At 39.2% G+C, this 27,528-nt stretch overlaps 2 protein-coding genes across 5 annotated transcripts; both read right to left on the minus strand.

The window, feature by feature from the left end:
* Positions 1-26,901, minus strand: LOC108935394 (putative ferric-chelate reductase 1). 3 transcript variants are annotated; one of them, XM_029254693.1, is made up of 16 exons: positions 25,969-26,901; positions 9,144-9,330; positions 8,080-8,213; positions 7,339-7,436; positions 7,085-7,148; positions 5,650-5,844; positions 5,160-5,261; positions 4,756-4,903; positions 4,558-4,668; positions 3,901-4,016; positions 3,050-3,136; positions 2,774-2,865; positions 2,602-2,660; positions 582-719; positions 472-497; positions 1-315 (listed from the first exon to the last, which is right to left on the minus strand). In XM_029254693.1, exons 1-16 carry the CDS (start codon positions 25,969-25,971, stop codon positions 226-228), a joined length of 1,650 nt encoding a protein of 549 aa, XP_029110526.1. In that variant the 5' UTR covers positions 25,972-26,901; the 3' UTR covers positions 1-225. The 3 variants fall into 3 exon arrangements, with proteins under 3 accessions (XP_029110526.1, XP_029110525.1, XP_029110528.1); XM_029254692.1 differs by lacking the exon at positions 25,969-26,901 and adding an exon at positions 10,475-10,700; XM_029254695.1 differs by lacking the exon at positions 25,969-26,901 and adding an exon at positions 10,475-10,700 and having other exon boundaries at positions 223-315; positions 601-719.
* Positions 16,581-27,081, minus strand: LOC108935526 (putative ferric-chelate reductase 1). Of its 2 annotated transcripts, none has more exons than XM_018754216.2 (16): positions 26,933-27,081; positions 24,441-24,627; positions 23,649-23,782; positions 22,430-22,527; positions 22,134-22,239; positions 21,611-21,805; positions 21,091-21,192; positions 20,677-20,824; positions 20,478-20,588; positions 19,806-19,921; positions 19,044-19,130; positions 18,764-18,855; positions 18,592-18,650; positions 17,237-17,374; positions 17,120-17,145; positions 16,581-16,953 (listed from the first exon to the last, which is right to left on the minus strand). In XM_018754216.2, the coding sequence occupies exons 2-16, from the start codon at positions 24,625-24,627 to the stop codon at positions 16,864-16,866; spliced, it is 1,689 nt and encodes a 562-aa protein (XP_018609732.2). In that variant the 5' UTR covers positions 26,933-27,081; the 3' UTR covers positions 16,581-16,863. The 2 variants fall into 2 exon arrangements, with proteins under 2 accessions (XP_018609732.2, XP_018609733.2); XM_018754217.2 differs by having other exon boundaries at positions 24,441-24,641.
* Positions 27,082-27,528: the final 447 nt, after the last annotated feature.

The raw sequence follows: 27,528 nt of genomic DNA on the forward strand, positions 1-27,528 counted from the left end.
TACTGTTTTAATGGTATGTATTTTATTTCACTTAAAATGAACAAGTTTTCAGAGATACAATAAGAATATAGGTTTCATGTAGTTTCATGTTCTTCAGAGGTCTCATTGTCAGAACTTCATTTGTCTATGGGCAGCAGAGGGAAAAGTATTTCATGCATGTTTAGTGTATTTCATTTCACATTTCGATACTTCTTCGATGCCATTTCTTTACCACTTCTCAAGAGCTCATGACTGGCCGATTCCACAAAGAAGGGCCACCAAGAATGTGACATTTCCAAGGACAAAGATGATCAAAAATATCACTTCAGTGCTTTTCTGTGAAATATTTAGAAATATTTGTTAGTATAATCTGAGGCACATTGAAATGCTTGCATTTACTTAACTTTTCAGGGTTTACTTCAAAACTCAACAACAGAAATATACAAATATGACTAAAAAGATAAAGTTATTGAAGGTTTAATTTTGACTTACTGAGTCTGAACCAGGTTCTGTTTTATCTGCAATAGATGAAGAAAAACAATATACATATATGAAACGTAACTAAAAAAATAAGTTCTGCCACAGTACCAGTTTATTCTTACCTTTGGCACATAACCTCACATTTAATTCATACAGCAGAAAACTCAAGACCTCCCAGGCAAAAAATCCTCCCATCACTTTCTGTAACCACCGACTATCTGTGGTGTCAATGAGTCCCAGGCCAGTAAATATTGCTGCCACTGAAAAGACAAGATACACAGGTTACACAGTTGTCAAGCAATATTTTAGTATATCTCTCATTCACAAACACATTTACTCTGCAAGTATGTAACTACTTGATAAATATGTCAGGGACATCTTTTGATAATAAATAAATAGCTGGTAGTTTGTGAATTGGTGAGTGACTGTGTGTATGGCTCCCCTGTGATGGACTTGGGTCCCCTAAACGATATACACTTAATAGCCCAGTGAACTGTATTTCTGGGATAAGCTCCAGACCCCATGACCCTGGGCTGGATAAGCAGGTACTGAGTGAGTGATTGATATCTGAAAACAAAGATCTGTAAATATTTTAATTATGTAAATACACTGGCTCCTCACTTTAACAGCAACTGGGACTGAAAGTCCATTCATAACCGGGGCGATTCCAGGATTTTTTTAAAATGAGGTGGTATGGTGGGAACAAGAACCAGTCAGGGAAGGGGGGGGGGGTGGCAGCGGGACGTTAGCAAAGCTACTTGCGTAATAATTATGGGACTCTTGGGAGTTTTTGAAGCCGTTATACCCACAAGGGTCATCTTTACTAGGGCAATCAAAGCTCCATTACTGTTACTGTTGTCTGGAGTTCACCTATGCATATTATAGCTGTAAAGAAGGACATCACCCCAGTCCACATATTTCAAAATATATTACTGTGTGTGTTCATGTCATGAACAGAGACGTGGTCTATGGTCAACTTGTGTCTCTCCTCCTCTTTGAAAAATGTGATACTGTGATTTCGCACTGCAAATCAGGCAGCGATTGACAGAGCACTGATCAAATGGAGTTGAGCATTGTCAGATTGACAGTACTCTAGCCCAATGGCGTTGAGGTGGCACTAGGTGGACCAATCATATTTTTTTTCGGGGGGGCAGTGCCACCCCTTTAGACACACCCATGTTCATAACTCTGAAGTTGAAGAAGCTGTCTTACTTCTATGTCAAAATCAATAATCCACACATAAGAGGTGGCGATAACATGGTAACCGTTTCATGGAAAACAGCACATGGGAGGTGTTTATATATGCTGTGCAAGACTGTGGTCAATCTTACACGGCATCAGGTCAACAACAACAAGTCAACAACAGGTCAGTCTAAAACTGAGATGGGCATAGCTAGAGATGTGGAGTAATTATTTCTCTCCTGAAATTTTGTTTCTGCACAACAGTTATTTCCACAACCTCCTATTCACTCCTGATGGCTCACTGATGTTAAACATTTTTCAGCTTCTGACCACTTTTAACTTTATTCACACAAAAAATACAGATGCCTATAAATTTATTTACAGGTGTGGCTCCGTAAAACTCTGAGATAAAGGTACAATACTTGGACTTCAACGATTTAATCATTTTGTTAATTTCAAGCTACATTAAAAAAACTAAATTTAATGTAAAATTTAAAATAAAAACTATAAAATTAATATCTGATGTTACTTGTTGAGAATTTCATGAACGTGTAGCTTTTCTACTCTTGTTTTATAACGCTAGGCAGGAACAGTAAAATTTGTGGAAGCGAGCTGATTGAAGGCGACACCACACTTGTGTTCTGTTGTTGCTCTTTACTGCCAACTAATGGCTGAACACAAAAACACAGGTCTCTCGTGTTAAAGAAATTTTAGAAGAGATGTGATATTGAAGAAAATACAATTTAAAGGAAATAATCTGGGAAAACAACTGCATGTTAAAGAAACTGAGTTCTAAATGTTCGTAACACGAGGATCCAGTGTACTTTTTTGTATGTGAAATGATAAAACATGAAACCAACGCTTTCTTCTGTGTATTGTATAATGGCTAGTTCCACAGGGCAGGACGTCGGTCTGATCTAGTGGTTTCCACCAACTGCCAAGTGTGTTCTGTGTCTTTACCTGCTAAGATTTTAATCACCAGAGCATTCAGTGCATGTGCCCAGTTGAAAACAAACCTCCTGTGGAAAAGGAGATATAACACGATGGAGAAATTAGCAATCCTGAAACTTTTCTCATTTACATAGAAAATAACATTTCCCCGTACGTGGAATTCACATAAATGTCCACTGACCATTTGTGGCCGGGTGTACAGCGGAAGGCAGCAGCCATTGGCTGGATAAGGGCCAGAATCATCACTATACAGCCCAGAACTGGATGACTCCCCTGAAATGTACAGATAGTACCCCTTAGATGAATCATGACATACAGTAAATACACAAATAAAGAAAAAACACACATAGCACAGCCTGAACAGAACTGCAGGAAAACACAAATTCAAGATTTGCATTTGTTTTATAGAGAAAGACAATAAATAGCTTTTGGGTACTACTGTAATATCAAGACTCACCCCACTCCAGCCTCCAAAATAACTGAAAATCAGAATGAATGCAATACTGGTTGCAATGACAGACAGGGACATGAGAGTCACATGTGCCTGGGGAAAACAAAGGAGAAAAGAAATAGTGTTACATTTAAATGACTGAAGAGCTGGATCAGTAGGGAAATGCCTTTTGGATATAAGAAGGTTCCCTTTATGTTAAGAAAGATCCTCTTGCATGTGATGCAAAAAGGTTCCTTTTATATCACAGTCACAGAAAAGAAGAATTACTGAAAAAAGTACCACAGATCCATAGATTTTCAAAACTTGTTCTGGTGAATGGTCAGAACAAGCTTCCTAACCAGCCAAGAGATATATCTGTGCAGTCTCCTAGGATACCTTGGGAATGAATCTGGTGCAATCCCCACTGATCACCTTCAGCTGGTGTTTGAGGACATATTCAGTTCTTTTATTCCATGCAATAAACAGTGAAAACCACTTCTTAAGCTGAAGCATTGGGATCCTCTTTAAATAGGATTTTTGGAATGATATTCACAAATAAATAAAATGTTGTGAGATACTTTTATGGTTTGGTATGGTTTTGTGTGTTTTATGCAATTTATTTTGAAATTTGGGTGTTTTTAGGTGCAACTCTGTGGGTCTGTGAAAGCATTTCCTTGTTTTATAAATAATGGTTATTTGAGCTCTATATAATGGTCACCTGCTAAGCAGAGTGAATTTAAAGATGGAATTAGGCCCATTAAGCAGGGGAAACCTGTGTTGAAATGTGTCATCAGAAATGTAACTATTACATTATTTTCATATACAGCATTTGCACACTGCTCTTCTCAACATCTCAATGTCTAATAAGACAAACATACCAAAAACCAGAAATCTTTATTACAGCAGCGTTTCCCTTTGGTGGCTGCTTTCAGGTACCTGGCAATTAACATGCCAATACTTCCTGTGGTCATCCAGGAGATCAGCATCAATGCACCTAGAAGAGACAATGGGTACGTATATGTAAAAGCACAAAAAAGTTAATAGAAAAAGCACATGCTAGTGCTGTGCATGGTATCATTGAAAAGAATATCTATCCATCCAACTGAAGTGATCGTGCTGAGCTGCATCCTTTCCCAAAACAACTGGGTATAAGGCTGAGGGGAGGTACACACAACGGGACACCAGTCCATTGCAGGGTATGAAAAGAATAAATTCTATTCAATGTTGATACAATATTAAATTACTTTACCTAAATTATCTTTTCTGAGGTTATTTAAAGGGCTTCTTTTAGTTTCTGTCATTCATTTTTTCAGGTCTACTGCATTTGCAGATGTGCGATTTATTTCGATTTTAAAGATGAATATAGTAACTCCACTTTTTCCAACCTGCTGATACATAACCATCAGTTATCTGAATATTCTGACAATGACTGTTCTATCTAATGTATTTTAAGTTTATTACAAAGCCAAGTAAGCAAAAAAACAAAACAAGCAGGTAGTATTATGAATTAAATGACTTTATTATAGAAAACCTACCGTGTGCTTTCACAATAGGAGGTTCCGATGATCCTGATAGAAGAAGCTGAGGAGATCTAAGATTTGCTTTCTGACTGCTTGAAAATTTTGTGCTGTGATATTCAATTGAATCTAATGGAGTAAGAGGGAAAATTGCTAGCGGTTGATAAGACACCAAAGGATGGTAAAAAACAGAATTTGTCACTGGTATGCACCTACCGCCACTAGCTGGTCCAGAAGCAAACAGGAGGTAATACATGGGAGTCGCGGCAGCCTTTCCAGGCTGAGTTGAGATGGTGTTTTCAGATGAGAAAAAACATTTTATGATTCCAGCAGTTATAGAGGTTTGTATAATTGAAACGTTCCCCTGTGAGAAAACAGAGGTAACATATTTCTATAGAAACCGATTTCTGTGAAATGTTTGCATATCTCTCTGTCACATTCTAAGCTGCAAGTTTTAGGTAGATTTCATGAAATTGGAAAATCAGTAAAATTGTTGTAACCAGCACAAATAGTGCTTTAACTTCTATGGTAATAAACTTAAAATATCTATTTTACTGTTTTGTTTTATGCTCCTCCTGCAAATTTCAAAAGATCTGTGAGTAGAGATATAATTTCTGCACCAGAGGTAATTTTTGCGGGGCAACTGCTCCAGCGGCATAAGCATGCTGTACTTGAACACTTCCATTACCGCCATCAACACAGATGTAAATATCATCATTCCCCTGTAAAAGAAGAGAAAAAAACATTTCCCTAAACATGGGTAAAAATTTAATGTTTCTATTCTAGTGCAGTTTCCATTACAATATCTTTGAAATGTCTTTGTTAAAGACAAGAAAACATTTAATTTGAATTTACAGAAACATATTTAGAACCGTGAACCTTTGTCTTTCACACACACATATGCCATAAGTTCTAAGGCCATCTGTAATGTGGGGCTGGTGTGCTTACAAGCCAATGGAGAATAAGAGCTCAGCAGTTTCAAACAGTGACCAGTCATACAACTTATTGACTGTACCATGTATATTAAATTACTGTTCAGTAAGATTCTTATTTACATTTTATTATTGCAACAATAGATTCTATCAGGTATAATTATTTCAGAAAGGTTACCATGTACTGGTCATCAGAAAATCCGACAGCCACGTAACCACTTGCTTGGCCCGATATTTCCACGTGGAAGGTCGAGTTTGTGGAAGATGCCAGGACAGAAATGAAGTTGCAACTGTCACTGCTGACAGGGTCACAGTTACTGGGCTGACTCATGCACAATTTGCTGTATCCACAGGAAGCACTGGATATGAAAGACTGAAATGAATGCAAAACATTTTAACATAACAAAAAATATTTCACATAAAGCCCTACTTACATAAATACCTTTTAAATAAAAGTGCCAAGTGTACATATATATAAAATAATGTGTGTGTTAAGGGCTCCTTTCCAAATGTCTTTAGACCCCTTCACTTTTTTCAGGGCAGCCTTATGCTAAAATCGGTTAAATTTTTCCCTCATCAATCTACACTTAACACCCCATAATAACAAAGGAAACACAGGATTAGAAATTTTAGTAAATTTATTTAAAAAAAAAACTGAAATATCACATTGACATAAATATTCAGGCCCTTTTGTTATGGCACTTGAAATTTAGCTCTGGCGCACCTCATTCTCATTCATTTACAAAGCAAAGAACACAGGAGTGGCTTAGGGATGAACCCAGTCAAACACCCGTGAAAAGACCTGAAAATAGTTGTCCACTGAGAGGCCAATAGTTGTCCACCTATCGCGTTTTCCTGTGAACCTCAATTCTTCGGACCACGACTACAACACTTCAGACAACAATCTCCGCGCTTGTGTTCTCTGTGACATCTTGCTAGAATCACAACATTATGTCAAGGTGATATTTCAGTTTTTTCATTTTTAGTAAATTTGCAAAAATGTCTAAAATCCTGTTTTCGCTTTATCATTATCTTGAGTATAGATTGATGAGGCAATAAACACGATTTTAGTACAAGGCTGCAAGATGAAAAAAGTGCCTAGAAAGGTCTAAGTACTTTATGAATGCACTGTATATAGAAATTACTTTCAACAAAATGTTTCTACATTCAAAACAAATCTTATGGTGGCACAGCACGTAGCCCTGCTGTCTCACAGTGCCTGGGTGGTATGACGGGACATGGGTTGTATTCCCACTCAATCTGTGTGGAGTTTGCATGTTCTCCCTGTGTCTGTGTGGGTTTGCTGCAGTTTCCTTCCACAGTCCAAGGAGATGTCGTTCAGGTAGTTTGCTGTCTCTAAAAGTCACCCTTACTGTGACTGACAGGTAGAAAGTGTGGTGCACTGGTCTGTGGATGAATGACTCAACGCACATAGTGTATCTAGCAGTGTAAGTCACCTTGGGTGAATAAGGTGTGGCTGATAACACTACAATAGTATTCAATAGAAGTCATTTGAGAAAAACATCTGGTAAGAGTAAATGCAAATCTTGCTTTTTTTTAGAAATGTAAAAAACCATTTATAAACAAAGATGTTAGAAAAAGACCCTGCTTACATAGCTAACTGTTGCACTTTCAACTTGCACCCAGAAGACTTTCATAGACTGAACAAAGGTTGCCCTAAAAACAGAAATCGGTATCATTCAATAAGCAATCACTTCCCCCTCAGTACTTTACACTGCTACATGTTACACTGAATTATAGTGTAGGTGTGGTGCTGAAATGACTAGTTTTTATGTAAGTTATAACTTTTTTTTTTGTACAGAGAAGAAAAGCAGACCTCTGAACTCAAAAACATCCAAACACCTACCTGAAGGCAATGTCTTTGTAACTCCCTGATGCTGGAGCATGCCACAACACTTTGACAGAACTTTTACTTGAGGAGGAAGTGTGAGAAACTGCCGAATTCTGCATAAAAAGAAAAAAAAAAAAAATCTGCATCAACAGCTGGTAGTGTACTGGTTAGAGCTGCTACCTTTGGACCCCCAAGGTTGCAGGTTCAGCTCTTGCCTCTGGCTATAATTGATTGATGGAGTCATGCCCCTCCACACTATGTGACACAGAATTGTTTAGGTAAACGTGCATCCTAACAAACCACAACATAGAAGTTAACAAACAAATTAAAAAAATGCCAACAACTACACAGACACACAACTAATTGTGTCTATCTGCACAGTTACATGACAAGAATGCTTGTTGGGAAAAAAGCGGTAGCAACAATAAACTTACCCAAAACACTATGAACTGCAACGACAGACCTCCAATGCGAAATATAATGAATACATATTAAAAAATATAATAAAAGGATGTTCATGAAGTCCATTTGGTGATATGGTTTAAAAATTTTCATTGAAACTTCTGATAACTGATAGCAGGACTAAATGAAATCATCTGAAGCAAGAAGTATCTGTGCTTCAAGTCTTTTCTGTACAAAACCTGTCTGCTGACATGCAACTATATACTCTGAGCAACATTTATACAACTTGTCGACTCAGAGTTTTTTTATTATTTTTACTGGTTTTCCATTAGCTTATAAAGGGAATGGACTCACCGCTGTCCCACTGCAAGAAAGAAGTTGCGCCTGTCCATCGGTCACTGAGAAAGTGCCGACAGGTTGACTTCCCCCGACCTCTTGAGCTTGTAGCAGGAAACCCATGAATGTTGTGGACTGCCCTTGGAGTGTCACTTTAAGCAAGAAAAAAGTCATTAATATGCCATTTAGATTTTGCGTTACATTTATACCTAATTAGCAGGATGTATTTTAATTTACAACACTACAGCTTGTCTTTATGTGTTAGTAACCTGAATGACTTTTTGAAGCCCTTTTTCAAATCGAAACTCATTTATGTGGTGTTTATTCAAGAATTCAGTGCAAGAATTTTGACGATAGATTTATTAATACACCTCCACCTGTACACAAAAATTGCTGTAAACACCAAAAAAGGTAGGTGTTACAAATTTTTCATAGTTTCACAGTTGTACTGCACTTATGTAGGCCGTTGGCTAAGGTGGGCATACTGACAACAGTATGTGTGCTGTTTCCTAATTGTTGTTTATACAAGTTACTGATGCATTCTGCTAGTACATGCTAATTTTAATTTATACTGTATTCTAACGGCGCTGAGGGGAGTTGTAATAGCTTCGTGTAAATAGTTGATATTAGTGTTCCTGTGTACATAGTTGTGTGTGTTTTGTTCTGATTGGTTGTCGTTCTGCTGATGCGCAGAGGTCAAGAGGGGAATTCTGGGTAGTTCTGAGGGTGGCCCTTTAAAACCGTGGGGTGCGGTAGTGGGGCTGGAAGAGACCCAGGGGGATTCTCTGGGGATTTGGTACTGCTTGTACTGTTTGAAGGGTTATTGTTAAGACTACAGAGAAAAGACATGAACCTGTTAAATTAAGAGCATATTCCTGACTTCTGAGCTGGTTTCTAGTAGCTCTATGGAGTGATGCTATGTATTATTATAATGTATGTAAAATCATATTATTTTCCATAAACATGCATTTTCTGACCCTTTTCTTCAGGTCTCTTGCCATTAATAATAGTTTCTCACACACATGCCCATAAGATGATGCACGAAGTTTTGGGACCTCCTTAGTAATACAATGAGTACTTACCCATAATTGTGTATCCTGCATGGTAGCTGCTCCGATCCACAGTGACAGTGTAGGGTGATGGAACTGTCTGAGCTTGTGCCCTGTGCCTTGGTACCATGGTGTCACAGCTGGTGCTAACTAGCCCACTGCTGAAGCCCAGGACCACTGGTGAAGTCCAGATGATGAACAGTAAAGTGTATACATGCATCTGGAAAGGAGTTTCTGAAGTTTTAAAATAATGTTGAGGTGGACAGCCTGCTTAAATACTGTATAACACAAAGCCGGAAAAGGTCATTTTTTATTAGAGCAAGGCCTGCAGCTTCACGCTGATTTACCCACGTACACAGCATGACGTTCTTACCTTACCAGTTCAGAGTAAAAGCAGTAAACACGGGCACTAAAGCAGGAGTCGGACTGAATCCGCGACCTTCGCATTACAATGTAGGAGCCTGAACCACTGCGCCCCCTGCAGCCCCTCTCACCTGCTTTAGTAATAACTATTGGCAGGCAGCTATTTTAATGCTGTACCACAGATAAAGGCGGTAAATGTCGCACCAACAGATTGGATAGAGAGCAGTGACGGTCATAAAACTGTGGTAAAACAGTGTAACGGAACGGCAGGTTCTGTATTCAACTGTGTATTGTATTCATTGTACAAGCGTAAATACAGTTTTCTTGGTGTTCTACTACTTTTAATGTCAACGACATTGACATCAAACCATTTGACTGCTTTAACTAGTGAAATTAATTTGAAATTTTCCATTTTGCCTTCATGTTTCGGTAGCTTTGAAAAACTGCTCGCTCGTATCACTTATTATGAAACACATCACATGTACTAATCATGTAGTCGAACTTTTTGGCCATGAGAATTGAGGACATGATCAGCGAAGGAAACGAAGAGATCAGAAAGACTCTCAGAAAAGACCACATACCGCAAACACGATTAATAATAAAATGGACAAAGAAATAATGTAACTCGTGAAAGAAACAATCACGTCACACTGAATGTGTACACCAGAGCAGCAGTTCGGCCGTTTCACAACCAGCCCAGCGCGACCCGTCCGAATACAATAAATCCTTTTCGCTCATCGTAAATGACGCTCCCTCGCCTTCTCCCAAAGGCATAATTTTACAACGGTGTGCGCTTTAAAAAACGCGAACTGTTCAATCAAGTTAGTGCCCTAGTGTCACAAAGTCTTTCGCAGTATTTTCCTACTCCCGGACCCGGGTTCGACAGTCAAGAAAAGATTTTCACAGCGACGCTTCCCTGCCAGAAGCACAATTTAATTCTGGTTTGGGTGGATCGGCGTGATGTTTTCAGGTATCAGAAATGCAAAAACACAGGTCCTTACCATCCACGTATGAAATTCCACATCAGAACTAAAATCACTAGCTAAAACTAAGCGACTTCATACCGTTACGTTATTTATTTATGAAAAGGGTCCACGAGGAAGGTCACGTGGCCGTTTCTGGTTGCCGCGGACGCATTGGAAGTTTTTTGCGTTACTGAATTAAATTAAGTAGTTGCCCAAGAGCTTCCAATCAATGCGTCCATAGGAACCATAAATGGCCACGCCATGTTCTTACGGGCTTCTAGGCCCATTACATACTTCAGAAACGGTACAGATCCACCCCGCTGCTCCACATGATTATCTGATGTAAAACACACTGCAGTGGAGCGCCAACTTATTCATGGTATGATCGATAGAGCATGTAAATCATCATGTATGACCAGTTCGCTATAGAAACAATACAGGATGCGATCCCAAGTTGAAGTCATACTAAACAATAACAGCACATATGCTGTAGTATTAAACATGTATAAAACAAACATTTATACTATACAGTATAAAACTACTCCACTTTACACTATACAGCGCCAACACCAGCTACTGTTGTTCTCTCTGCAAAGCACAGGTTTGCCGTTTCTTCCATAACAACCAACTCTTCTTGACACATTGACTGTCTCAACCAATCACTGCCCTTGATTATGGTAAATATATCACATCTGAAATAACAGTTTCAGTGCTATTATGTATTGTTTTAGCTGATGCTTCCCTGAAGAGACAATAAATACAATTATTTACCCATTTCTAAAAGGGGTTAAGTTTTACTTAATCAGTTCAGGAAAGGGAAAGTACCTTTCTCCAAGAGCACTGCAGCAGGAGTGGAGGTTGCAATATTTGTTAGTGACACAGAGCCTGTAATAGTGCAGTGGCTGCACAGTAAATGACAAAAGAAATGATGTTTGGAATTTAAAGCTTCTTGTAATAAACATCAATCAGAAACATATTATACAGCCTTGGGCCCTGTGCTTTTTGAAAAGACTTCTTATCAATATTCTCTATCATTTCTATAGACTGTCAGCACCATAAAATATTTTCTGCAACTTTTTAACATGGCCCAAAATATGTGTATCATGACAATGAAGTTAAATAATCTGACATAATATACATAGTAAAGACTGTTAGGGAGAACAGCAAGATACATACACTAACTGTATATACTAGCTTGATAGGAAAAGGCAGCCAAAGGGAATTTATACTGACCATCTGTCATTTAAAATCTGTGATGATTTATTTACATTTACATTTATTCACTTAGCACACGCTTTTGTCCAAAGCGACATACATCTCAGCACAAGTACAATTTATGCATTACATTGAGAGAAGGAGACATGATAGCTGCAGACATGAAAGTCTCAAGCAAACCTAGTATGTTCCCATTTTATAAATGAGCTCCGGGAAGTTGACCCTCCTACAAACAGCACAAATGAAATAAACATGATTATGATTATGATTCGTTAGTGCTACATTTGCGCCGTTATGTGCCGTAAAAATTAGAATTTGTGCCACTGCAGTTTTTAAGATATTAACATTTATTTATTTCGGAAGTGACGTCACTCCGGCCCCCCTACAACGCCCCAGGAAATCGAATTCGGGCACATTCCTTTGTGCTACATTTTGTGCCGATTTGTGCCGATTTGTGCCATTCAAACCGCGTTTCTATCTCCTTTCATTCTGGAGATATTAAAGGTTGTTTACATGGCACGTGACGTCACTCAAGCCCCCCTACAATGCCGCAGGAAATTTTCTCCATCAAGGAACCAAGTATTTTGTCCCCATAAAAATAATGGTAATCAGATCCCTCACGACCGGAATTCCCAAACAGGGTGATTTCTGCGACAAATTAACCCTTGTATGTGAGTAACGGTTGCATGTTCTCCCCATGCCTACATGGGTTTCCTCCAGGTGCTCTGGTTTCCTCCCACACTCCAAAGACATGCAGTTCAGGTGGATTTGTGACTCTAAATTGCACACTGTGTGTGTGTGTGTCTGAGCACGTGTGGCTACCCTGCGATGGACTGGCGTCGCATCCCGGTTGCACCCCCCCCTTAGTCTTGCCCGCCCAATCAATGTTTTCGTGATAGGATCCGATTCACCACGACCTTGTTCAGGACACGGGGGTCATTGAAATTAGATGAAATGACGGTTGTGAGTAATTGCCGTGCTTCGTTGATAAATGGCTTCACGCGGTGACACAACTGTCACATTAACCACGCTCTTTCTCTTGTTTTAGGCATTGATTCATTGGCGATAATATTAATGATTAATGACGCGATGAATCAAGAGCGAAGGCCCGCAAGGTGGCGCTCTGATTGAAGCGCTCCGTGGCATCTCAGCATGCATTTTACTCCTACAGTCCACACCACTGTTCTTTTAATAACTGTTTTTTTTTTTTTTTTTTGCTGTAATCGTTTGAAATGTCTATTCTTCCACTTTTATTTCGGTACGGACAGTATTACTTTGAAAATAATTTCTCCTAATAAAAAACTGGTAACTTTTATAAACTGAGCAAACAGAAATGCTGTGAATAAGGAGAAAAAAATATGAATGGGTAGTTTTTCAACACAAGTTTTTTACTCCTTAAAGGTGAGAGAGCGGCTCAAATCCCATCCCAGGACGGTCTACGTTAGGTAGGGTTTACACATGTTCTGCCGTTTTTATCAATTTATCATTTACATTCTAAATGTGTTCATTGTGATGTTACAGCTGTATGTAACTCGGCTGGATTCATATTCAGTAAGTTGCAGTTTGTTGTGCTTTGTTCTTATACTGTAGTGTTATGTCCGCGTTTATTCGCGCCGTTCGCGCTCCGTTTCTTGCCCATTTTGCATGCTACTGTACACGCGTCCTTTCCTCATCACTCCATTGGCCAGTGACTGATCGGTAAGGATGACGTCACAGACCACTCTAGGCAATAAGAGCCACTGCTACAAGTTTAAAACCTGGATGACGGAACCTGCCGGCGGTCCGTTACCCGATTTAACGGTTCCTTTCGCTCGTGCGCATGGCGATGGGGGTGAATTACTCGCTTTTCGCAATTGTTCTTTGCGTGTCGCGTTCACTGTAAATAACAGTCACTTGTATCGTGGCTTTGGTGCCTTTGTGCGTCTCTTTGTAAATATTAACAGATAAGATCACCACGTGACGCACGCACCTCGCACACGGGGTCCAGGCAAAACCTCCCTAGGACAAAAACCCCTCTTTTGAAACGCAAAATGGAACTTCACACACACGTAGGTTTTCAGTTTGTCTAGAGACGGGGGTCCAGACAAAAACCCCTCTATGAAACGCAAAGTAGGACAAAACACACACACACACACATTTTCAGAACTGCTTGTCCCATACGGGGTCACGGGGAACCGGAGCCTAACCCGGCAACTCAGGGCGTAAGGCTGGAGGGGGAGGGGACACACCCAGGACGGGACGCCAGTCCGCCGCAAGGCACCCCAAGCGGGACTCGAACCCCAGACCCACCGGAGAGCAGGACTGTGGTCCAACCCACTGCGCCACCGCACCCCCCTCTCTAGGACAAAACATTCTAGGATTAAAAAATTACAAAAGCCCCAGTTTACTTGTTTTTGCACTATAATGCCATTTGATGTCATTATATAATTGGAAGAAAAATATAGAAATTAAGCAATTTAATACTGAAATAATCCTAAAAAATATCTTCCTCTGTGTTGGTTCATTTCTGAATGGCGTAGCATACAGCATCAGGTGGTAGTAAATGAAATTTAGATAAACGTGGTGTTTTTAATATTGCTTTTTATTTCTCAGATACGATATGATGCTCTTTTAATCATGCTTTTTATGATTGTACAAATAATTTTATGTTGTAAAACAGTGAACTGTAAATTTATAATGCAAGTGTCAATGTATGCTAGAATAAAATACAATGCCTTCCCTATTGCAGTCTCATATAATAAATGTAGTCTTTTACAATTTAGATAAGTGTTCATAAACTACAAATACACACACACACACACACACACTGTCAGAACCGCTTGTCCCATACGGGGTCACGGGGAACCGGAGCCTACCCGGCAACACAGGGCATAAGGCCGGAGGAGGAGGGGACACACCCAGGACGGGACGCCAGTCCGCCGCAAGGCACCCCAAGCGGGACTCGAACCCCAGACCCACCGGAGAGCAGGACTGCGGTTCAACCCACTGCGCCACCGCACCCCCCTCATAAACTACAAATAATCAGAAGGATAAAAATTTTGTTAATTAGTTGTCTTAAGGGGGGTGTGGTGGCTGGTGCCCGCTGTGTAGTGGGTCTGGGGTTCGGGTCCTCCCTGGGGTGGCTTGCGATGGACTGACATCCCGTCCAGGGTGTGTCCCCTCTCCCCTCAGCCTAGCTACCTGTGTTTCTGGGATAGGCTTCGGTCCGCTCCGAACAAGCGTTTGTTGACATCGGTTGGTTTTTATTTGTCCTAAGGGGGTATTTGTACTAGAGGGCAAATCGTCCAATAGATTCTATGTAACTTCTGGTCCAGGCCATGGTAATATTCTGCCTGGACTACAGCAACTCTCTCCTGTTTGGCCTTCCAGCCTCTGCCTTCAAAACCCTCCAGTTGATACAAAATGCTGCTGCATGAGCTTAAAGCTGCTGAAACATTCCCATGTATCCCATTCCTGTCTCTTTGCATTGGCTTCCTATAACTGGCTGGATCAAATTCAAGACTCTGGCTATGGCCAACAAAAACATCAGTGGATCTGCTCCCCAGTGTCTACAAGAGCTGATGATAATGCACTACACCCCAAACAGACTGCTCCACTCCTTCTTCTCTGCCTGCTGAGTGTTCCCATGCACAAGAGATCCAAAATAAAAAAGAAGAAATGCTTATGCACCTACTCGTGCAATGAACATCGGTGCATAAAGTGGAAAGAAACAAAGTTTACTTAAGAATCACATATCTGCAACTATGTCTCTCCTTCTCCTAATGTAATGCACAAATTGTATTTTCTCTGAGATGTACGTCGCTTTGGAGAAAAGCATCTGTTAAATGAATAAATGTAAATGTAAATGTTTTTGGTTCTAGCTCTGATGTAGAATGACTCCCCCCCCCAACTCTCAGTCAGAACTGCTGAATCTGTCTTATTTAAGAAAGGTCTTAAAACTCACCTCTTTTGGTCTCCCTTCTCCCCCCATCTTGTAAGTGTATGATAAATGTGTACGTGTTCAATAATTTTTAGGAAAAATTTGTTTAACAGAAAAGTCTTTCATGCAGCTACTTGTGTAATGTATATTGGTTCATATGGTGGAATGTGACAAAGTGACTGAACTCAAGAATCATGTGTCTGCATCCAAATATTTCCTTCTGTTTATGCACTTACTGTATTGCTCTCTGTTATTGCATATCGCTTTGGAGAAAAGTGTCTGCTACTTGCATAAATGTAAATATTTCTTTGACTGTCCTGCCACATTACACCACTGTCCCAAATATTTGAAATGTTATAACCCCAGGCTGGTGAAAGGTTTAGGGGTGTAACATTGGACATGAACAGCGATACTGAAAGAAGTTTATTATAAGGTACCAGAAACTTACTTTAGTTATTACATTACATTATTAATCTGAACATGGATTGAAAACAAGACTGACTGAAATAGCAACAATTTTTAAAATACTTAACAGTAATTATTTGTATTAAGATGTTTTAAAAAGTTCCAAAACAAGAGGTTTATTACAAAATACATGAAAGCTAATATAAATCTTGAAAGTGATATGTGCATAATTTGGAGTATTCTCTGCCAATGGTAATATAAATACAGTTATGCTTACAAATAAAACTCATAATGAGAAGAATGTATACCAATAAAAATTCACAAACCAAATCACTTATATGCAATGTGTAAGACACAATTTTACGGATATCTGTTTTCCATTATAGAATAAAAACTATTATGTATGATGAAAAGAAGTGAACTCTGAACCTTCATTATACTATTATAATGCCATGTACACACACACTTTCTGAACCGCTTGTCCCATACAGGGTCACAGGGAACCAGAGCCTAACCCAGCAACTCAGGGCACAAGGCTGGAGGGGGAGGGGACACACCCAGGACAGAAAGGCAGTATGTCGCAAGGCACCCCAAGCGGGACTTGAACCCCAGACCCACCAGAGAGCAGGACCTGGTCCAACCCACTGTGCCACCACTGTACCACTATGCCCCCTATTAATGGTGTGTATTTCATTCAACTTAAAATGAACAAGTTTCCAGAGAAACAATAAGAATACAAGTTTCATGTTCTTCAGAGGTCTCACTGTCAATACCTCATCATTTATCCATGTACAACAGAGGAAAAAGGAGAAAATTGTGTTCATCATATTTAATTTCAGATTTCAATATCTCTTTCATGCCATTTCCTTTACCACTTCTGAAGAGCTCATGACTGGCCGATTCCACAAAGAAGGGCCACCAAGAATGTAATATTCCCAAGGACGAAGATGACCAGAATTATCACTTCAGTGTTTGTCTATGAAAAATTATTAAGAAATGTCTGTTAGTAGAATCTTTGACAAAATTGAATGTTTTCATTTACATTATTTTTTTTTTTCGTGTTCAATTTAAAACTCAGTAAAAGAAACATACAAATTTACAAAAATGACTGACAGGAGAGTAACTGTTCAGTTTTGGCTTACCGAGTCTGAACCAGGTTCTGTTTTATCTGCAATAAAAAAATAGAAGACATATATATATACATATAAAACATACCTCCAGAAAATACACATTCTGGCTCAATTCCAGTTTATTCTTACCTTTTGCATATAACCGCATGTTTAATTCATAGAGAAGAAAAAATAAGACCTCCCAGGCAAAAAATCCTCCCATCACTTTCTGTAACCACTGACTATCTGTGGTGTCAATGAGTCCCAGGCCAGTAAATACTGCTGCCACTGAAAAGACAAGATACACAGGTTACACTGTGTCAAGCAATATTTTAGTATATATCTCATTTACACATTTACTCCGCAAGTTGCTACTTGGCAAATATTTGTTAAGGCAATCTTTTGATAATAAATAAATAGCTGGTAGTTTGTGACTTGGTGAGTGACTGTGTGTATGGCTCCCCTGTGATGGACTGGGGTCCCCTAAACTGTATACACTGAATAGCCTAGTGCCCTGTATTTCTGGGATAGGCTCCAGACCTCTGTAACCCTGAACTGGATAAGCAGTTACTTAATGAGTGACTGATATCTGAAGACAAGGATCTGTCAATATTTTAACGGTGTAAATATGCTGGCTCTCAGTTTACTGACAACTGGGACCAAAGTCCATTCATCACTAATTTTTTCATAAATCCAAAGTTGTCTTTACGTGTAGTCACAATCAGTAATTCCCACATCTCTTGATAAATTCTTTATTTACAGGTATGGCTCCGTAAAAGTCTGAGATAAAGGTATAATACTTTGACTTCAACGATTTCATCATTTTGTTAATTTCAAGGGTTGGACCACAGTCCTGCTCTCCGGTGAGTCTGGGGTTCGAGTCCCGCTTGGGGTGCCTTGCGACGGACTGGCGTCCCGTCCTGGGTGTGTCCCCTCCCCCTCCGGCCTTACGCCCTGTGTTACCGGGTAGGCTCCGGTTCCCCGCGACCCCGTATGGAACAAGCGGTTCAGAAAATGCGTGTGTGTGTGCGCGTAATTTAAAATAAAAACTATAAAATTAATATCTGATGTTACTTGTTGAGAATTTCATGAACGTGTAGCTTTTCTACTCTTGTTTTATAACGCTAGGCAGGAACAGTAAAATTTGTGGAAGCGAGCTGATTGAAGGCGACACCACACTTGTGTTCTGTTGTTGCTCTTTACTGCCAACTAATGGCTGAACACAAAAACACAGGTCTCTCGTGTTGAAGAAATTTTAGAAGAGATGTGATATTGAAGAAAATACAATTTAAAGGAAATAATCTGGGAAAACAATTGCATGTTAAAGAAACTGAGTTCTAAATGTTCGTAACACGAGGATCCAGTGTACTTTTTTGTATGTGAAATGATAAAACATGAAACCAACGCTTTCTTCTGTGTATTGTATAATGGCTAGTTCCACAGGGCAGGACGTCGGTCTGATCTAGTGGTTTCCACCAACTGCCAAGTGTGTTCTGTGTCTTTACCTGCTAAGATTTTAATCACCACAGCATTCAGTGCATGTGCCCAGTTGAAAACAAACCTCCTGTGGAAAAGGAGATATAACACGATGCAGAAATTAGCAATCCTGAAACTTTTCTCATTTACATAGAAAATAACATTTCCCCGTACATGGAATTCACATAAATGTCCACTGACCATTTGTGGCCGGGTGTACAGCGGAAGGCAGCAGCCATTGGCTGGATAAGGGCCAGAATCATCACTATACAGCCCAGAACTGGATGAGCCCCCTGAAATGTACAGATATTACACCTTAGATAAATAATGACACACAGTAAATATACAAATAAGGAAGAAACAAGAAACACACATAGCACAGCCTGAATAAAACTGCAACTAAAAATTTGCATTTGTTTTAGAGAGATACACAAGCAAGACAATCAATGGCTTTTGGGTATTGCTGTATAATCAGACTCACCCCACTCCAGTCTCTAGCATAACTGAAAATCAGAATGAATGCAATACTGGTTGCAATGACAGACAGGGACATGAGAGTCACATGAGCCTGGGGAGAACAAAAGAGAATGGAAAAGGTGTTACATTAAATTTACTTGGAGCTGGATGAGCAAGGAAAGACCTTTTGACATATGAAAATTCCCTTTATGATAAGAAAGGAATTTTCTAAACAATTTGTCTGGGTGAAAGGTCAGAACAAGATTCTTCACAGTTCCTCACCAGCCAAGAGGCATAACCTGTGCAGTGTCTCCGAGGATGCCGATCACCTTCACCCGGTGTTTGAGGACATATTCAGTTCTTTTATTCCATGCAATAAACAGTGCACTGGTGAATACCAGTTCTTAAGCTGAAGCACTGGGATCCTAACATGACCCTAACATGGAATGATCCTTTTAAGCAGGATTTGTGGAATCATAATCACAAATTGATAAAATGATGTGAGATACTTTTATGGTCTGCAATTTATTTAGGTATTTTGGCAATTTCAGGTGCAATTCTGTAGCTCTTTGAAAGCATTTCCTTGCTTTAGAAATAATAGTTATTTGAGCTCTATATAATGGTCACCTGCTAAGCAGAGTGAAGTCAAAGATGGAATTAGGCCCATTAAGCAGGGGAAACCTGTGTTGAAATGTGTCATCAGAAATGTAACTATTACATTATTTTCATATACAGCATTTGCACACTGCTCTTCTCAACATCTCAATGTCTAATAAGACAAACATACCAAAAACCAGAAATCTTTATTACAGCAGCGTTTCCCTTTGGTGGCTGCTTTCAGGTACCTGGCAATTAACATGCCAATACTTCCTGTGGTCATCCAGGAGATCAGCATTAATGCACCTAGAAGAGACAATGGGTACGTATATGTAAAAGCACAAAAAAGTTAATAGAAAAAGCACATGCTAGTGCTGTGCATGGTATCATTGAAAAGAATATCTATCCATCCAACTGAAGTGATCGTGCTGAGCTGCATCCTTTCCCAGATCAACTGGGTATAAGGCTAAGGGGAGGTACACCCTCAACGGGACACCAGTCCATTGCAGGGTATAAAAAGAATAAATTCTATTCAATGTTGATACAATATTAAAATTACTTTACCTAAATTATCTTTTCTGAGGTTATTTCAAGGGCTTCTTTTAGTTTCTGTCATTCATTTTTCCAGTTCTATTGCATTTGCAGATGTGCGATTTATTTCGATTTTAAAGATGACTATAGTAACTCCACTTTTTCCAACCTGCTGATACATAACTATCCAATTATCTGAATATTCTGACAATTACATGACTATTGTATATTCTGCATTTTAAATTTATTAAAAGGCCAAGTGAACTCAAAAAACATTAAGCAGGTAGTAGTATGATTTAAATGATTATGTTTATCATAAGAAAAAACCTACCGTGTGCTTTCACAATAGGAGGTTCCGATGATCCTGATAGAAGAAGCTGAGGAGATGTTAAGTCTACTTTCTGACTGCTTGAAAATGTGGTGGTGTGAAACTGAATTGAACCTATTGAAATTAGAGGGAAAAGTGCCAACAGGTGATAATACACCAAAGGAAGGTAAAAAAACAGAATTTGTCACTGGTATGCACCTACCACCACTAGCTTGTCCAGAAGCAAACAGGAGGTAATATGAGAGGGCTGAGGCAGCACTTCGAGGCTGAGTTGAGATGGTGTTTTGAGATGTGAAAGAACAGCTGATAATTCCACCAGTCATAGATGTTTTTGTAATAGAAATGTTTCCCTGTGAGAAGACAGACATAACATATATTTCTACAGAAACTGATTTATCTAAAATGTTTGCAAGTTATCAGAACTTCTTTGTCACATTCCAGTTTTGGTTTAAGGTAGATTTCACGATAAATGGAATTTCAGTAAAATTTATGTAACCTGAGCAAATGGTGCTTCAGCTTTTATGGTAATAAACTTTAAAATAACTGTTTACTGTTTTGTTTTATGCTACTCCTGTGAATTTCAAAAGATCTGTGAGGAGGAATATAATTTCTGTACCTGAGGTAATATATTTGGGGTAACTGTTCCAGTGGAATATGCATGCTGTACTTGAACACTTCCACTACCACTATCAACACAGATATAAATATCATCATTTCCCTGTAAAAGGAGAAAAAAAATAATGAATTATAAATGTATCAGTTTAGGGAAAGCATTTATTGTAGTGTACTCTCCATTTTTGTATCTTTAAAATGTCTGTCGAAGACAAGTAAAACATTTTGAATTTACAAAAAACATATCTAGAACTGTGCATCTGTCTCTCTTTCACACATACATATATGTTATCAATGGCATATGTGGTACAGTGAATTTCCAAGTTCTAAGACTGTCCGTAATGTGGGGCTACTGTGGTTACAAGTCATTATGGAATAAGAGGTTAGCAGCATCACACAGTGATCAGTCATTCAACTTATTGGCTGTACCATGTATATTAAGTTACTGTTCAGTAAGATTCTTATTTACATTTCATTATTGCTACAATAGATTCACTCAGATATAATTATTTCAGAAAGGTTACCATGTACTGATCATCAGAAAATCCGACAGCCACGTAACCACTTGCTTGGCCTGATATTTCCACGTTGAAAGTCGAGTTTGTGGAAGATGCCAGCACAGAAATGAAGTTGCAGCTGCCACTGGTGGCAGGGTCGCAGTTACTGGGCTGACTCACGCACAATTTGCTGTATCCACAGGAAGCACTGGATATGAAAGACTGAAATGAACGCAAAACATTTTAACATAAAATAATCAAGACAAGGAGGGGTAATTAGTCATCAAATACAAGGAACTACACTGACCAAAAAAAAAAAATTCTACAAAGGCTTACCTACATACATACATTGAAAAAAGTGCTAGTTGTAAATTAATATAAAACAATCTGTGTTAAGGGCCTCTTCCCAGATTAGATGTCTCATGACATGAATATAGAAATTAAAATCCCAACACAATGTTTCTAGATTTAAAACAAATCTTATTTGTGAAATACTTTTTTCAGAAATGTAAAAAGTATTAACAAAGATGTCAGAAAAAAATCTACTTACATACGATACAGTTGGGACAGGTGTAGCAGGTTGCGATCCAGTGTAACTAACTGTTGCACTATTAACTTGCACCCAGAAGACTCTCTTAGACTGAACAAAGGTTGTCCTAAAAACAGAAATCGGTATCATTCAATAAGCAATCACTTCCCCCTCAGTACTTTACACTGCTACATGTTACACTGAATTATAGTGTAGGTGTGGTGCTGAAATTACTAGTTTTTATGTAAGTTATAACTTTTTTTTTTGTACAGAGAAGAAAAGAAGACCTCTGAACTCAAAAACATCCAAACACCTACCTGAAGACAATGTCTTTGTAACTCTCTGATGCTGGAGCACGCCACAACACTTTGACAGAACTTTTACTTGAGGCGGAAGTGTGAGAAACTGCTGAACTCTGCATAAAACACAGATTATAGAATGATTACATTTTAGTTCCAAAAACCCCGATATAAAACTTCTGTAATATACTGGCTACATCAAAATGAAATAAGCAAAACACAGGAAACAACCTCATTGTAATAGTTTGTTCTTGTTGAAGAATGCAATTATTCAACATCAACTGTCTATTTATTTTAACAGAAATGACAAAATTATTTAAACCCATTTTACAAATCCTGCTTTCATCTGAATGCTTTTCATTCACATGCAAAAATTGGCCCTCATAAACACAAAAATAAGCAACAGAAAAATAGAGAAAATACAGAAAAAAGATAGGAGAGCACACAACAATTTAGCGAAATGAATAATTTGTACAGCATGGATGTTTTAGTGAACTGCTGTTTTCAGCATACAGTGTATATTCTCTAAAGAATGAAATTTATCATGTGACAGACTGTTGTCTTCATTCATAGACCAGTAACATGTAATGACAGCACAAATAATTTAAAAATGTTATAGTATAATAATGAGAGTGAAAATGAGAGAAAGGAACAATGATTGAAAAAGACATTATACAGAGCACTCACACAAGACCAAATCCAGTCACTTCATTTGTTACATAAAATATACAAATATATACAAGACATACAGAATACAGAGTCAAAAGAGAGAAGACTACTTACAAAAGGCTGGATTAATAATAAAAGTGTAATGACATCTCTTCATCAAATCCATTTGGTGGTACGGTTTAAAAATTTTCATAAAAATTTTTATAATTGATAGTATAACTAAACAAAATCATCAGAAGCAAGAAGTATTTTTGCTCCAAGTCTTTTCGGTAGTGGGGGTGTGGTGGTGCGGTGGCGCAGTGGGTTGGACTGGGTCCTGCTCTCTGGTGGGTCTGGGGTTTGAGTCCTGCTGGGGGTGCCTTGTGATGGACTAGTGTCCTATCCTGGGTGTGTGTGTGTGTGTGTGTGTGTGTGTGTGTGTGTCTTTTCTGTACAAAACCTGTCTGCTGACATGCAACATTTATACAACCTGTTGGCTCACAGAGCTTTTTTATGAAAGAAGTATAATATTAGGAATTTACCCAATTTTCATCGGTTTTCCATCAGCTTACAAAGAGAATGGACTCACCGTTGTCCCACTGCAAGAAAGAAGTTGCGCCTGTCCATCGGTCACCGAGAAAGTGCCGACAGGTTGACTTCCCCCGACCTCTTGAGCTTGTAGCAGGAAACCCATGAATGTTGTGGACTGCCCTTGGAGTGTCACTTTAAGCAAGAAAAAGGTCATTAATATGCTATTTACATTTTGCTTTACATTATACCTAATTAGCAGGATGTATTTTAATTTACAACACTACAGCTTGTCTTTAGGTGTTAGCAACCTGAATGACTTTTCGAAACTCATTCATGTGGTGTTTATTCAAGAATTCAGTGCAAGAATTTTGATGATAGATTTATTAATACACCTCCACCTGTACACAAAAATTACTGTAAACACAAAAACAGGCAGCTGTTACATATGTTTGGATATAACGCAACTGGTGTTTGGTTTATAACGCAACTCTCGATCGTCCTAAAATGCCACCCCCGTCCACTCTCGTTCAGCAAAGTCGACTAGACACCTTGGTGTCAGAATCTTCGCCAAGAAGGTGGGGAAAAAAATAGCAACACTTCTGTGGTTAACTTCGCATTTTAGAAGAGGGTGCCGGTCTGCAGCGATAAAAATTAAAGTTTACTAACATTGTCTCGTTCCATCAATGGTTTGTTCAAGCTTGTTCAACAATGTAGTCATTTGTCAAATGCCCGTTTTGTTTGTTTTGTAGGGGCGGGGTTTCGATGCACCAGAATTCTGGTCAAAGATACAGTGCCACTGATGCACAAAGTTTTAGGACCTCCTTATAGAGTAAATACAACGAGTACTTACCCGTAATTGTGTCTCCTGCCTGGTAGCTGCTCCGATCCACAGTGACAGTGTAGGGTGATGTAGCTGTCTGAGGTTGTGCGGAGTGGTTTGGTACCATGGTGCCACAGCTGCCACTAACTAGCCCATTGCTGTAGCCGAGGGCCACCGGTGAAGTCCAGATGACGAACAGTAAAGTGTATACATGCATCTGGAAAGGAGTTTCTGAAGTTTTAAAATAATGTTGAGGTGGACAGCCTGCTTAAATACTATAACACAAAGCCGGAAAAGGTCATTTTTTATTACAGCAACGCCTGCAGCTTCATGCTGATTTACCCACGTACACAGCATGACGTTCTTACCTTACCAGTTCAGAGTAAAAGCAGTAAACACGGGCACTAAAGCGGGAGTCGGACTGAATCCGCGACCTTCGCATTACAATGTAGGAGCCTGAACCACTGCGCCCCCTGCAGCCCCTCTCACCTGCTGTAGTAATAACTATTGGCAGGCAGCTATTTTAATGCTGTTCCAGATAAAGGCGGTAAATGTCGCACCAACAGATTGGATAGAGAGCAGTGACAGTCATAAAACTGTGGTAAAACAGTGTAACGGAACGGCAGGTTCTGTATTCAACTGTGTATTGTATTGTACAAGCGTAAATACAGTTTTCTTGGTGTTCTACTACTTTTAATGTCAACGACATTGACATCAAACCATTTGACTGCTTTAACTAGTGAAATTAATTTGAAATTTTCCATTTTGCCTTCATGTTTCGGTAGCTTTGAAAAACTGCTCGCTCGTATCACTTATTATGAAACACATCACATGTACTAATCATGTAGTAGAACTTTTTGGCCATGAGAATTGAGGACATGATCAGCGAAGGAAACGAAGAGATCAGAAAGACTCAGAAAAGACCACATACCGCAAACACGATTAATAATAAAATGGACAAAGAAATAATAATGTAACTCGTGAAAGAAACAATCACGTCACACTGACTGAATGTGTACACCAGTGTTGACTCACTCAGTGAGTGAAATTCCGCGCGTGGATTATACACGGAGTAACTTTAGGCAAACATTCTCGGTGTAACTAAATCCCACGGTTGGGGGAAGAAAACCCGTTTGTCCTCATGTGAAGTAGGTTTTCAGAAGAGGAACTGCAGCAGCAGTTCGGCCGTTTCATCTAAGAACCCAACTGTCTTGTTGTTGTTGTTGTTGTTGTTCTCGTCACAGCACAACCGCTCCGTCGAAGCAGCCCAGCGCTACCCGTCCGACCGAATAAAATAAATCGTTTTCTCTCATGGTAAAACGGCGCTCCCGGCTCGTACAACGCCGGTGTGCGCTTGAAAAAAGAAACGCGAACTGTTCAAGCTGGCGCTTTTAGATGTGTCGCAAAGTCATTCGCAGAGTATATTCGACGGTCAGGTAAAGATTTAATTTCACAGCAACGCGGCTTATCCCTGCCAGAAGGCACATTTTTTTTTTCTGGGTGGATCAGCGTGATCACGTTTTCAAGTATCAAAAATGCAAAAACACAAAGGTCCTACCATCCAGGTATGAAATTCCACATCAGAACTAAAATCACCAGATAAAACTAAGCGACTTCATGCAGTTATTTACATATGAGGTCCAACAGGTCATGGCATGTTCACCGCCACAGAACAGAAGCCCACATACAGGGTGTGCCGACGTGTCCTGGAAGCATTTCCGACAACACAGAATGACAATGCATTTATTTGCGACCCCCCTGAACTATAGGATGAAATACAGTGTTTATTATTTAAAGTCAGTGTGTGAGAACAGCATGCAAACACCAATAACTGCACCTTGAAAAAACGCTACAGCAAAAACAGTTCGCATCTGTTTGTTGGTCACGGAAGAAAAATCGAGCAACCGTTGCGTTTCTGACACGTTACTGCTTCAACCGTCATGCTTGCTGTTGCTAATAAATAAAAGATATAAATGTGATCTTCCCATAAAGCCCAACTGCCTGTTAAAGTGTAGTAATTTTGTGTTATTACATCTAGGGAGTAGAGCACGTTTTATTAATAATACAAGGGTTATTTTTTTTTACTCTCTGAATGAAGCCTCAGGCTCAGGATACAAAATACTGGAAATGTGTGCATTGCTTTGCCTGCATCATGGCAATCATCAGGTCACTGTTGGCAGGCAAGTTGAAGTATTATAAAAAGCAGATAACAGAACTACAGACCAAAGAAAAATTATGCTTTTTGCAAGGTCCAGTATTAAGAAGTGAAATCAAATGTACCACACATGTATCGCATACAATAATTTGACTCAGTGTTCTCCATAACTTATTAAAGTAATTATCTTGTATAACTTGCTGTATCTTCGTTCAGTTTTCTACATACATTACAATGTTCTACACGATACCCGCATCTGATCTCAGACTTTTCAAGCAAATACATATACAGTAAAACTCTTTGCTTTTGAGTTTTCAGGTGAAATTAAAAATGTTTGTCCTGTAGCGATATGAGAGCAGCAGCTTACCTCTGATTACAAGAGAAATATGTCCAACACTTGGTGAGATGCTGCAGGGACAGTAAAACTAAAGGTAAAGGTAAGGCATCCTGACATATACTCAGTTTAAGAAGGCACACTTGAGGGAGGAACAAGAATTATGTTTCACTCAGGCAGGCTGGAGACCTGCCCATAGCAACCAACACCAGACCAGCCTTTCAGGTAAAAAAAAAGAGTCACATGAGCTCTTGGAGTCTAGGTGTGTTATTTCTGTGATGTTCTCCAGCAGCTTTGCATGAGATAGGAATGTGAGAGAAAAATTCAAAGGAGCTGTAGACTTCATTAATTATACAAAAAAACAGCACCGTGTTGCTATTCATAGCCCTCTGTATGATCCAGAAAGTTAAGAGAAGATTTTAAAAGATATAGTAGTCACTCAAACTAAGAGCAGCAATAAAAATGCATACAAAGTGTTGAAACAGACCATTTATTTTGTGTGTTAACAAAAACAAACTATTATTTTTAAGACTGCTATCTCCTTGATCTGCAGGAAAAGTTATGACAGAAATGGGAGACAGTGACAGTTAACGACATCAATACCATACCATACCAATGGGATAACTGGC

The sequence above is a fragment of the Scleropages formosus genome, chromosome 9 (genome assembly GCF_900964775.1).
Source record: "Scleropages formosus chromosome 9, fSclFor1.1, whole genome shotgun sequence".
NCBI lineage: Eukaryota > Metazoa > Chordata > Actinopteri > Osteoglossiformes > Osteoglossidae > Scleropages > Scleropages formosus.

Bases quoted from the DNA above. Each gene is read 5' to 3' on its own strand.
- LOC108935526 (XM_018754216.2), bottom strand. From the start codon at position 24,627: ATGCATGTATACACTTTACTGTTCGTCATCTGGACTTCACCGGTGGCC. The intron at 23,783-24,440 runs GTAAGTACTCGT...TCTTGCTTAAAG, and splicing joins GGCAGGAGACACAATTACGG to TGACACTCCAAGGGCAGTCC. The intron at 16,954-17,119 runs GTAAGCCAAAAC...AATTTTTCATAG, and splicing joins CAGAACCTGGTTCAGACTCG to ACAAACACTGAAGTGATAAT.
- LOC108935394 (XM_029254693.1), bottom strand. The intron at 7,437-8,079 runs GTGAGTCCATTC...CTTTTTATGCAG, and splicing joins TTTCTTGCAGTGGGACAGCG to AATTCGGCAGTTTCTCACAC. The intron at 498-581 runs GTAAGAATAAAC...CATCTATTGCAG, and splicing joins TGTGAGGTTATGTGCCAAAG to ATAAAACAGAACCTGGTTCA.